Source organism: Pongo pygmaeus, chromosome 16, assembly GCF_028885625.2.
Source record: "Pongo pygmaeus isolate AG05252 chromosome 16, NHGRI_mPonPyg2-v2.0_pri, whole genome shotgun sequence".
Taxonomy (NCBI): Eukaryota; Metazoa; Chordata; class Mammalia; order Primates; family Hominidae; genus Pongo; species Pongo pygmaeus.
Genome location: NC_072389.2, coordinates 22,130,890 through 22,143,869, shown reverse-complemented (window position 1 = coordinate 22,143,869; position 12,980 = coordinate 22,130,890). Strand labels below are relative to the sequence as shown.

Below are 12,980 nucleotides of genomic sequence, written 5' to 3'. Positions count from 1 at the left end.
CCCTACCTCTGCACACGTCCACATATGGAGACCCTGACAATGGGCCCTGGGAGTGCCACCATCTGCGCCTCCTTTCCATGCCTGCAGCAGCCATGCCCACTCTCCAGACCCTCACCCACCTGGCTCAGTAGACACTGCACTGCCTGTGGTCCTGCACCTACACCTGGGCCTCTGTACCCCTCAGTTCCCCCAGTCTGGTTCTTATTTTCCCCAACAAGTAGGGAGCCTGTAAGGTCACCTGTTGAGCAAGCTGGGGGAGAGAGTAGGGTGGGGCTGGGGGGATGAGGAGGAGAAGCTCATGGTCATGCTGGAGACTCAGCTGAGCAGAGTCTCTGCAGGCCCCTTGGCTGCCTAGCCAGTGGTGATCCCGCCCCCACCCTCATTTCTTCTTTGTTAACAAAACCATGACCTCATTAAATACTGGACACCTATAAACCTCATGGACCCTCCTCCAGCCTCCCCACCGTGTACTGGTCAGTCTAAGTCAACTCTAGTCATTTCATTCCTCTGGACATTGACTGCTTGGGGCTTGGGCATGAGCTGCCTCTTCACCTGAGCCTCAGCCACAGTTATCCTCTGCACCTACCACACTGATGCACTGGGCCAGGGAGAGCTCCGTCTTGATGGAGATGAGCTGTGAGGAGCTGGTGGCTGGGTGGATCAGGTTGTGGTAACAGGTTTTGTTCAGAAGGTCGTCCATCAGTTTCTGCTCGGCATGGGCCACGCGGCAGTCCCCTGGGTAAACACACAGACATGCTGGGCCCTTGTGCAGCTGTCCCCCACTGCAGCTGACAGCTATGAAGCAGGAGCTGAGAGGGCCAGGGAGCAGAGACACCCTGAGAGCTGGCTGAAGCAGTGAAGGCGCTGGCGGGCCTTTCTTTCCCTGGGGACTTCAAATGACATTAATGACAGAGCTCAGCTACCTCCTCCCCATGCCATACCTCTCCCTCCTCCCCCTCCCTCGATCAATGAACAGCATCCCATGCTCTACACATCTGATACAAAACTGGGTGTCTCTTCCTGACTCCTCCCTTGGTTCATCCAAGTAGCCCCCAAGTCCCGTCTGTCCTCCCATCTCCACGGCTAAAGCCATGTCCCTGCCTCCCCTGCCCTGCCCACCTTCTATTCTCTCCACCTGCACTCTGCCCCTGCCATCCGTGTGCCGTACAGTGGCAGACTGGTCTTTCTACAGCAAGCTGGACTAGGGCCCTTCCCCGCCCACAGCTCTCAGAGCTGGAGGTGGAGTTGAAGCTCATGTTCTGGCTTGGCATTCAGAGCGCTTTCCCCCTCGGCACTGGCTTATCCAGAGTGCTCACAGTGCAGGGCAGGAGCCCCATGACTCAAATGTGGGTTTGGTGCAGAACTGGGTCTGAGGTGGTGCTTTCCCTATGAAGAGACAGGGCCGACATGGGGGGATTTTCTGGGTTCAGAGTTAGACCTACAGAGTGCAAGGTTTCTCTGAGGCACCAAACGGAGGGGTCGAGCTAGCAGCTGGCTCCTGGTCTGGAGCTTCAAGGAGGGGTCTCAGCTCAGAGCCAAATTCAATAGCCAGCTTACATGCAGCCTCCCGCAGGGAGCCCATGGAGCTTCCACAGCCTCAGATCTGCCCCTCTGCATACCCCAGATCTCTTGCCAAGGGGCGTTTGGGTCTTCATGTCATCTCCCTCCCATATCTGGGAGTAAAGGTGAGGTGAGGGGACTTGCGCTTGTGTACTCTGGTGTCTTAAGGGAGAGTGTGTCAAGTAGAGTGGAGGCGGCTTGGAAAGAGGGAGACTCAGAGGAGAGTGAAGGACACATGACCAGGCGAGCCTGGGAGCAGGAAAAGAGAGTGAGCAGAGGAAACCGCTGGGTCAGGGGAGCGGATGGGAGGATCAGGGAATGAGGGGGGCTGGAGACGTGGGGGTGGGGACGCTGGTGAAGGGCTGCCTGGCTCGCCAGGCTCAGGAGTCAGTTACATCCTCCCACAAGGACCAGCTCACCTAGTCGCCCCAAAGCCCTCTCTCTGTGGGTGGGACCAGAGGGCCAAGAGCACAGATAACCCAGTTGAGCAGGACTGAGGCGGACTCAGGTGGGTGCTGGGCTGGAGTCCTGGCTCTGGGGAGCAGCCGCCACCCTGCCTACTGCAACCACTTTTCAACTCGCTGCCTATCTGAGCAGATGCAATATTGGGCACCTTGTAAAACATGCTCCTGGTGCACCTGCTGCCTGCTGCCCCTCCTGCAGTGTGCCTGGGCTCTCCAGAGGGGATTCCTGTGGAGGCTTGGCCTAGATTCTGAGTCCTGCCTCTCATACCCGGGGCTGCTACCCCAGAGGCCAGCTGCTTGAGTACCCTGGAAGCTAGTCTGTAGCCCCAGGCTACAGCTGGGTCCATCCCACAGCCCTTCTTTAGTGTATCTATTTGGACTGACTGCTCAGTTCATAGAGAGGGGTGTGTCTTGCCCCAGCCCATCTGGCATGTCTAAGGCAGCTGTGGGGTCAGAATCTGCAGATCCCAGCCCCCAGCCCTGCAACAGTAGGAGAGGCTGGACCCCACATCTCTGAAGTCCCACTGGGCTGGTGCGAGAGGGCTCCCGAGTCCAGAGCTGCTCTGCAGGCTGTGGGGCTTATGCACCAGCTTTGAACCCACCTGATGTGCTCAGGTTGCTCACCTTTGGGCCTGTCCTGACTCTCAGGCATTCGGCTGAGCCTGAGGGCCTCTCCCTCATCTTGACCACCAGCTACAGGCTCTGACTTAGAGGTTCCCAGAACCTTAGACCATTTGGCCGGCCCCCCATTTCTCACCTGAGGAAACTGAGACCAGAGAGGGAAAGCAACTTTCTCAAGGACCCCCAGCAATTCAGAGGCAGAACCAGGTCTAGGAGCCTCTTCTCGATAGATTTTCTCCCTGTCCCCCGAGCCTTCTTTAGTGCCTCATTAACTTCCCTGTAAGGAAACTGCCCCCCTGAGGCTGGAAATGGTGCTGTCCAGAGTGGTGTGCGACAGTGACTGCGCCTGTGTTTGTACTTGTGAGTGTGTATGGGGGTGGGGATGAGGGGGGGGAATAAATGGCAGGGATTCTGGGGGCTGGATGCACTCCACCTCACCCCAAAAAGGGGTGCAAGAGACCCCAGCCAAGCACAGCACATGCTTTGACTTTCCAATCTGCTGAATGCCTGTGAGGCCGGCTGGGCCCAGAAGACAAGGGACAGGCCTTTCCCCATAGATGGCAGGGGGGCCCCAAGATGGGTGGAAGCTTCTGCTGCAACTTTGGGGGTCACATCCCAGCCCATGGGCTGACACTTAAGCAGAAAAAGCCACCTCTAGGAGTCAGTCATGATCTAGTGATTCTGATGAGGAGGGGCCCCACCAGCCTCTGTCCAGGGTCTTGTCTGGGAAAAACTGCTCCCTGGCAGAAAGAGGCTAATAATTTGAGAGGAAGCCATAGCTGAAACCCTAAACTGTGTGAGTGTGTGTGTCCAGTTTGAAAAAGCGTATCTGACCTAAACATTTATATTGAAAAAATGGAAAGATATTCCCCTTGTTTTGGAATACAAACTACAGAAAGCAACAGTTAACAGAATCTCATCAGAAACGTCAGATTCTGCATCTGGAAAGGCACAGTGATTTTCAACTGCAGTGTGTGTCCTTAACTGAAGAAGGGAAGGTGAGATTTATATTTAGTAAAAGGCAGCTATGAATTTACCTTTTATAAAGAGCTTGCTATATACTATTAGTGCTTTTCAATCATGTCAGAATCAGCCAGAAGCCTGTGGAAATGCAAATTCCCAGGCTTCATTCCCAGAGATTCTGGTCCTGTGAGCCTAGGGTGGGGCCCAGAAATCTCTATGGGGTGGTGCAGGCTGCCCCAGGACCACACCAAGAAACACTGCAACTGGCCCCCACACATCCCAGTCCACAAATATGCAGGCAGGCATCTTATCTCCACAGAACAGATAGGGAAACTGAGGTCCAGGGTGGGGAAAGAAACATCACGGGGCCACCCAGCAAGTAGTAGCAGAGCCATGATACACCCACTGTCTGCAGACACCATCTCTGATGACAGCTCCACCTCCCCACAGGAACCTTGCCTACCCCCACCCCTACCTCCTGCTGCCCGTATGGTGGGTCTCTGTCCAAGGAAGATGTACCCTAGGTCCTCTAGGCTGACTGGGGCTCAGAGGAAACCTTGGCCCAGAGTGTAGGAGCTAGAGGGGTCCTTGGAATTCATGTGGGGAATTTGAGGCCCAAAGAAGGCAGTCCTCACATTTGAACTCTGTCTGGAGAAGGGCTGGGTCTCCTTCCTGAGTGGTATGTTTGACTTCACCAGCCTGGCCCTCAGTCAAGCTGGCTGTCCAGGCCCGCCACACCTCAGGGTGGGTGACCAGAGGTGGTGGTGCCATAAAACACATTTCCTGGGAGATCCACCCCCAAAGCTCAAAACATTCCAGGGCTGGTGAGTTGGGCAAGCCCCCTTCCCTCTCAGCCCAGTTTCCCCATCTCTACAACAGCTGTGCTGGTGGAGACTTCTCCCTGAGACTGAGCCACAGATTTTCTCCTGGGTGCCTACACCACCCATGTTGCCGGCTTCTCTGTGCCCACTCTTCAAGGAAGTCAGCTCTCAGGTAAGGAAGGTGCCTTGGCTCTATCAGGAGCAGGAGCCGGTGCACCCCCAGCCTCCCAGACCAGTGCGGATGGCCCGGGCTGCCTACAAAGCTGCTGCCCACAAAGCTGCTGCCCAGCCCAGAGACACCCACCTGGGAGGGTGGCCCTGGCCCTCGCAGCGGCTCTGAGAAGAGGCAGCCCCCACTCCAAAACTGGCAGAGCCACCCACGCCTTCCCTCAGCCCAAAGAGGCTTTTAGGAAAATGAATCATCTCAGGTTCAAACCCATGGGGTTGCTGAAAGACAAGAAAGTGCGGGATGAGCTGGCACGAGGGAGCGCTGCTCCGTGCAGACTTTGCAGGGAGGGCACTTAGGAAAAGGGACTGGAGTCTGGGAGGGTGACTAGCTCAGGGTTAAAGGGAGGGGATGGAGCTGGAGTGAGCTGGCCTCGTCCTCCCCCTTGGGCCTTCCAGCCTGGGCTCAGGCGATTCAAAGGAGTGAGCACCTCCCTCTCCCGGCCAGGGAGTTCTTGCCACATTCTTCAATCAGTAGCATTCCCTTGGGGGCTGGGTGACAGCACCCACCTCCAGACCTGGCTGGAACTGCTGTCTCAATTCTAGATCCAAAAGAACCTCTGGCAGCTTCTCCATTTCCCTCTCAGTCCAGCCTCACCTCTTCGCCCGTGGAGGAGCTCCAACAGCAAATCTCGCAACTGGAGGAACAAGGCAGGAAGGGCAGGGTCTGAAGAAGGAACCACCTTCGAAACGCAGCTCTGCCACCTTCTCTCCAGGACTCTCAGGCTTGCTTTCCTATTGCGCCCTCGACATCCTTTTGCTATAATCTGGCATGTTGACATATAGTCTTTAAAAGCAACAACACTGTTGACGTGGAGCAGACTTCCCATTTGGGATGGTCTGGAGAAGTTAGGTTTGAGGGCATCCTCTCTTCTGCAAACTGCAGCAGTAATAGATGAGATATACAAAGTAAATAAAGGCCGCACGCGGTGGTCACGCCTGTAATCCTGTAATAACAGCACTCTGGGAGGCTGAGGTAGGAGGATCACTTGAAGCCAGGAGTTCGAGACCAGCCTGGCCAATATGGCAACACCCTGTCTCTACTAAAAATATAAAAATTAGCTGGGCATAGTGGTGCACACCTGTAGTCCCAGCTACTCAGGAGGCTGAGGCAGGAGAATCAATTGAACCCGCGAGGCAGAGGTTGCAGTGAAATGAGATCCCGCCACTGCATTCCAGCCAGGGTGACAGAGTGAGACTCCATCTCAAAAAAAATAAGATAAAAAATAAAGTACATAAAAAAGACATGCCCAGGCTGAAAAATAAGTTAATCTTTATCTCCATGAACGAAAAGCAGAAAAGAAATGCAAAGTGGTTGGAGGCTGAAGAGCCTGGACCCTGCTGGGCTTTGGGAACCAATGATGGTGGCAGGTCCTTTGGGATAAAGAGGGACCAAATGACTCCTAGCTAGAAGCTGGGAGCTCGGGTGTACCCCAGTACTTGAAAGGATGCTGGCCAGGCGTAGTGGCTAATGCCTGTAATACCAGCACTTTGGGAGGCCGAGGGAAAGTAACTCTTATGTCAGTGTGAAAGAAAATCAGACAGGACAGGGGAACATGGAGGGGAGGAGAGCAAAACCAGGGCCTGGTTCCACCCGCCCCATTGGGCCAGAAGCACAAGTGGTTCTCTGCACAACATAAAGAGCGAGGACATGCTTTCAGCTCCACTTTAACTCAGGTTCCTCATGTGACAGCAGGCTTGTCAATCCCACTTGCCCCCGTGGCTCGCACCAGAAAACCACCAGCAGTGTGAGTAAGGACAGAAGCAGGAGACTGAGGAGCCAGGGTGTGGGAATCCCACAGCAACCCACGGGCCCTCATCACACACGGCAAGGATGTGCCCTCACTGGGCTCACCACCACCACCAGACAGCACCTTCACTACCTGATAACCTGCCTGGGTAACACCACTGTAACACAAGAAACAGGTCTAGAATCTAGCATGTATGCTATACCTGAAGGAGCAAAAGACGGTAATAAATACGATAAAATTTTTATTTAATATAAAATTTAGAGCCATAATCAAAATGTGTAATTCTGACGGGGTTCACTACTTATAAAAACTTCACAGCCCTCTATTTTCAAATGTAAATGGTATTCCGTGGCTCCTCGCCAGCATGTAACTAGTTACTCTGAAATCTGTTTCACGGCTTATTTTTGGCAAGCGGCGATTTCTTCAACCCATGTTTTCCAAGGGAAAAAAGGACATGAAATGTTTCCAAAAGTTTCTTACAATCTTTAGATAAACTACTGCTCAACAACTGCATCCTCCAAGTCAACACATCAAGAATCCTTCAATCACAAACACTTAAGGTGAGAAAACGGTGTCTATCCATGCAGGAGAGGGACACGTTATCCATGCTTATGAAGACAGCCTGGATATCGGCTACTGAAAATCTGTGAATGTATCTTCCTTTTTCTACTTTCCAAAATTTTTGTGAGGTGATACTTATTTCTATGTTTGTTTCTATTCTTTTTATTTTGTATTTTTTAGTAGGTACATCCTTATTAGAAATCTACTGTAGAACCAATGTCCCATACAGGACTCCACGTGCCACAGGAACCAAAAAGTCACATGCAGCGAAGATGAAGACACAGCAGACAACCTGTGTGGACACCACAGAGCCACCTGCCCAGGACACCAGTGGAGCCACAGGTGCAATTCAAAATGTTCTTATTCGTATTAATAAACATGGCCAGGTGCGGTGGCTCATGCCTGTAATCCCAACACTTTGGGAGGCTGAGGCGGGCAGATTACCTGAGGTTGGGAGTTCAAGACCATCCCGGCCAACATCGTGAAACCCCATCTCTACTAAAAATACACAAATTAGCCAGGTATGGTGGCATGCATCTGTAGTCCCAGCCACTCAGGAGGTTGAGGCAGAAGAATCATTTGAACCCGGGAGGCAGAGGCTGCAGTGAGCTGAGAATGTGCCACTGCACTCCAGTCCAGGCAACAGAGTGAGTCTCCATCTCAGGGGGAAAAAAAAATTGTTCTTAGTCACATTAATAAAAGTAAACACACACACACACACACACACACACACACATAAAATTAATTGTAATAATGGCCGGGTGCAGTGGCTCATGCCTGTAATCCCAGCACTTTGGGAGGCCAAGGTGGGCAGATTACTTGAGATCAGGAGTTCGACACCAGCCTGGCCAACGTGGTGAAACACTTGTCTCTACAAAAATACAAAAATCAGCCAGGCGTGGTGGTGTACATCCATAGTCCCAGCTGCTCGGGAGGCTGAAGCAGAAGAATTACTTGAACCCAAGAGGCGGAGGTTGCAGTGAGCCAAGATTGCACCACTGCACTCTGGCCTGGGCAACAGAGCAAGACTCCATCTCAAAAATAAAAATAATTTTAATAATGTGTCATACTTATCCCAACAGATTGAAAATATTACCATTTCAACATGAAATATAAGAAAAATGATTGAGATATTTTACATAGGTTATTTCATATTAAGTCCTCAAAAACCATCAGCATAGCTTACATATGTAGCACATTTCAATTTGCAGTGAAATTTGCATTGAAAATATCTGATCTGCACTTAGACTCATAAAATATATAGTTGACAAAGTAGATTCACGTGGCCAAGTGACATTCTTAAATGCTTTCTAATAATGGAATCAAGTTTTTAAACCTGCATTTTAATTAATAAAAATTAGATAAAATATTCAGTGTCTCAGCTACGATGGACACACTTCAAGTGCTGATCAGCAAACGGTGTGAGTGCCGGCCAGACTAGCCAACGCAGGCTACACCGCTGCAGCTGAAACAGGCCAGTCTCTCTGCGCACGGGAACAGTCTGGGCAGGCAGGAGATGGGGAAACAGGCGCTGCCCTCGTGAGAACAAAGGACCCACAACAGGAACCCTGCACTCACCCCCTCCCAAAGACACCAACAGCCCATGACGCAGCCTCCTCACAAAAGGGAGAGGCATTCAAGAACTTAGAAAATCACCTCTTCCTGGAAAATGCTCACTTTAAAACTTTGCATGTAACTTTACATTTTAATTACAAGGTTTTTAACATCCATTTTCTCATGTCTTCTTAACTCTGTGAAAGTAAACACAGCTTTTATTCTTACTCCTATAGTTACTGTGTTGGAAGTTCACCTATGTGAACAAGCTGTTGCAACTGAAATTTTCTGAGAACAAATCTCCAGCTCTTTCCATTAACACAAACTGTATTAAGTTTAGTTCTCTAGTTTCCATTGCTTAAAGGCCAGAATGTGTGAAATATGCATTATCAGATTAGAAAAACAAAACAAACATCAGAAAAATATTTTGCAAAATAGCATTTGCTAAATTCCATGATAGAAACTAGCTCTAAAACTTCCTGTTTCAAAATTTCACTGTGTGTCCACTAAGTTAGTTTTTCTGGCTGTGGACAGCAGGCCCACCGCACGCCACAGGCCCACCGCACGCCACAGATGCACCCCATGACACAGGCCCACTGCACGCCGCAGGCCCACCCCATGCCACAGGCCCACCCCATGACACAGGCCCACCCCACGACACAGGCCCACCCCATGACACAGGCCCACCCCACGCCGCAGACGCATCCCACGCCGCAGGCCCACCACACGCCGCAGATGCACCATGCCCCCCATGAACAGGCCAGCTGAGAGCTGTGGCCACTGCCCAGGGCTCCCTGCTCTGTGCTCAGCTGCCTGATCCAACCTGCCAGGGCTCTGCTTTCTCTATGTGTAGAAACAAAAAACCAGGAGCATGATGTGACAAAAAGCAGATTTTTATTAAACAGAGGTACAAATGTGTTTCATTTTCTAATAAATCTCTCTCACAAATCACCTTGTTTTTTCACTCTTCTTGAATGATCATTTTTAGACAACACTGTCTGACTGTTTTGGCTTCTGCCAAAGTTAGTCTCTGTTCACAGGCTGAGTCTGACTTCTTCCCACCTCCTCCTAGTCGGGCCTTCCAAAACAATGCTCACCATTCTTTCACATTGACTTTGGTTTTGAAAAGAAAAGTTATGTTACAAAGTAGTATGTATAACTCTGTAATATATGAAGTGAGGCAATGATACAACCAGTTTTAAAAATAACCTTCCATGATGATTTTCATTTACATCCACCTGCTTATTAGCAAGAATCTTTTTACAGGTTTACTGCACACCCAATTTCTGTTCTGGAAAAACTTTTGAACATCATCATGCCCTCGCCCTCCAACTTCTCCTCTCACCTATATTTAAAAGGGTCTGCTCTTTACCCTAAAATCCATACTAGGTAATTTTCAGAATATTCCTTCAATCACCAAACAAAGTTTTGAGATCCTCGTGCTGGATTTCACTATCTTAATATGAAAACCAATAATCACCTATTAAAATTCAATACAGGCCAGGCACAGTGGCTAACGCCTGTAATCCCAACATTTGGAGAGGCCAAGGCAGGTGGATCACCTGAGGTCAGGAGTTTGAGACCAGCCTGACCAATATGGTAAAACCCCATCTCTACTAAAAACACAAAAATCGGTCAGGTGTGGTTGCAGACACCTCTAGTCCCAGCTACTTGGGAGGCTGAGGCAGGAGAATAGCTTGAACCCAGGAGGTGGAGGTTGCAGTGAGCCAAGATCATTGACACTGCACTCCAGCCTGGACGATAGAGAGAGACTCCGTCACAAAAAAAAAAAAAAAAACGCTAGTAAGTAAAATAAATAGGCCAGGCGTGGTGGCTAATGCCTGTAATCTGAACATTTTGGGAGGCCAAGGTGGGTGGATCTCCTGAGGTCGGGAGTTCAAGACCAGCCTGACCAACATGAAGAAACCCCATCTCTACTAAAACTACAAAATTAGTGGGGCGTGGTGGTGCACGCCAGTAATCTCAGCTGCTCGAGAGGCTGAGGCAGGAGAATTACTTGAACCTGGGAGGCGGAGGTTGCGGTGAGTCAAGATCGTGCCACCGCACTCTGGCCTGGGCAACAAGAGCAAAACTCTGTCTCAAAAATACAAAAAAAAGTAAATAAATAAAACACAATACAATACAGCTAATACGATTTACCTAAGACGCTGTTGTATGAGCTGAACCAGAGGCAAACACTGTTTGCCAGAAGACTCACAGATCCCCGTATTAATAAGGTCTTTATCCAATGGAGTCCTGCTTCTATGAAATGCTGAAGCATTTGCTTCCTGTTCATCAATTTCTTTTTCCTTCTGTGCTTGTTTTTTGGCTTCAATATCCTGTAATTCATAAACAGAAATTGTTTACAAGTGATCTCATTACCAGGTGTGAAGACACAGGCTGGCTGAGCCCTGACCCCAGTGCCAAGCTATCCCAGCCTCTGTGGCTGCCGCACACACCTACCCACAGGCCTCCACCTGCCCTGTTGGAAACCCCAACTCAGTTGTGCAGTTTCAAACAGTGTCTTCTTTTTACAGATCCAAGGTCCAGGCTGCCTCTGCTGATGCTCTCCAGCCTCCTTCCGTGAAGTCCCTAAAATCCTTAACCCTGCTACTGGCTCTCACAAAACCCAATGTGATCTGCCCCACACACGCAGCATCTAGCTGCTCTGTAAGGACAAGAAGGAGCTAGAATTCTCACACACAGAAGTCCTGGCTCAAATGTAAATGGCAGAGCCACTTTGGGAAACTATGAACACACACTGACCCCAGGACCTAACAAATTCCACTCCAAGTGTTTACCCAAAGGGAGGACATATGTCCACTAAAGTACTTGTTCACAGCACAATCGTGGCAGCTCTACACGGCCAAAAACAAGAAAGCCTGTGTGTGGTGGCTCACACTTGTAATCCCAACACTTTGGGAGGCCAAGGTGGGGGGATCCCGAGCCCAGGAGTTGGAGACCAGCCTGTGCAACACAGTAACACCTTGTCTCTACAAAAAAAAATCAAAAAACTAGCCCGGCATGGTGACATGCCTGTGGTCCCTGCAACATAGGAGGCTGAGGTGGGAGGATCCTGTGAGCCTAGGAGGACAAGGCTGCCGTGAGCCAAGATCAGGTCACTGTATACAGCCTGGGTGACAGAGCAAGACCCTGTCTCAAAAAAAAAAAAAAGAAAACAAAAACCAAAAACAATTTAATATCCTTCAATAGGAGAATGAACTAACAAAGAGTACTACACCCAGAAAATGGAAAACTTCCCAATAATAAAAACGAAGTCACAATAGACACATCAGTGAGTGAATCTGAAAATCATTCTCCAAGGCCAGGCAGGAACGAGTGCATACTATACAGTTATATTGCTGCGACACTCAGAGCAGGCGAAATGCATCTCATCTGAGGGCAGGGGAGTATCCTGGCTGCAAGTGCCAAGGGCACAGGGATATTTCCGGGTGACGGGAATGGTCTACCTGAGTAACAGGTTATCTGTTAACTTCACTGAAACAGGCAACATGCAGTATTTTATCACAATTAAATCATCTCAATAATTTTTAAAATTAGCACATAAAAGAATTTTAATTTAAGAAAATACTTGGATATGATAAAAGTTGAGTGTTTTACTGTTTTCAGTTATTCTTCACATGTGTGAGTGTGGTATTTCCGATCTCAGCGCACCACCAAGTCACGTGTGCCTCCAAGGCCATACCTGGATCTCTGCAGTAATGGCTGCGTGTAAGGCTGACTCCAACCCTCCAGCAGCCATCAAGCTGCCCACCAGAAGATCAATCATGAATCGACGACCTGGACTTATGTTCACTTCATTGCCTGAAACTGAACTAGAAAGTGTGTGCCAATTTGAGTGAAACTCCATCCCCTCCCAGCACCCTGACCCATGCCCTCTCCTGTTCCTTCCCCGAGCCCACCTGCGCAGGGCAGGAGAGCAGAGAGCGCCCGGGCCTGCTTCTCGGCGGTGGGCAGCAGCACGGACCGGCCGCTCTGCAGCATGGCCTGGGAGGCTGAATGCACGGTGCTCAGCATGCCTGTGCTGCTGGCCAGGGTCACCACCGTCTGCTTCAGGCTGTTCAGGAGGACGCTGCCCAGACCTAAACCAAGGAATTCCGGGTCAACCTGGTGACTAATGGCAGCATGCAACTGAAAGGAGAAAAACAATTTTCACTTAGAACCCCTAAAAATGAGTGAATTTCAAAGTCTTACTAAACACCGAATAAAACTCAATTTGAAGTATTATTTAAATAGACAAAATAACTTCTCAGCTTATGTATTTTTAAAAACTGGACTAAAAAAACTCTTACCCACAATGGTTGAAGTATTTTCTAGAGGAATTTTTGTAACCCCACTATGAACACATATATGGAAAAGCTCAAGATCAGCAGAAGAGCTAAACAACTAGCAACAGCAACCTCCACCCCACCCCAACCATCTGCACCAAACACAAATAA

The 12,980-nt window shown here is 49.9% G+C and overlaps 1 protein-coding gene and 1 pseudogene across 1 annotated transcript; both read right to left on the bottom strand.

Moving 5' to 3' along the window:
* Nucleotides 1-1,553: 1,553 nt before the first annotated feature.
* Nucleotides 1,554-5,484, bottom strand: LOC134738320 (uncharacterized; annotated as a pseudogene).
* Nucleotides 5,485-9,397: 3,913 nt separating this feature from the next.
* Nucleotides 9,398-12,690, bottom strand: LOC129014688 (E3 ubiquitin-protein ligase HERC2-like). The gene is made up of 4 exons (XM_054452333.2): nt 12,444-12,690; nt 12,227-12,351; nt 10,681-10,859; nt 9,398-9,633 (listed from the first exon to the last, which is right to left on the bottom strand). The coding sequence occupies exons 1-4, from the start codon at nt 12,556-12,558 to the stop codon at nt 9,555-9,557; spliced, it is 498 nt and encodes a 165-aa protein (XP_054308308.2). The 5' UTR covers nt 12,559-12,690; the 3' UTR covers nt 9,398-9,554.
* Nucleotides 12,691-12,980: the final 290 nt, after the last annotated feature.

What these genes read in the sequence shown, in the direction of transcription:
- LOC129014688 (XM_054452333.2), bottom strand. Translation starts at nt 12,558, where the DNA reads ATGCTGAGCACCGTGCATTCAGCCTCCCAGGCCATGCTGCAGAGCGGC. An exon ending in CCATTACTGCAGAGATCCAG is followed by an intron (nt 10,860 to 12,226) that starts GTATGGCCTTGG and finishes TATGAATTACAG; the next exon opens with GATATTGAAGCCAAAAAACA. An exon ending in CTCATACAACAGCGTCTTAG is followed by an intron (nt 9,634 to 10,680) that starts GTAAATCGTATT and finishes TCAAAACCAAAG; the next exon opens with TCAATGTGAAAGAATGGTGA.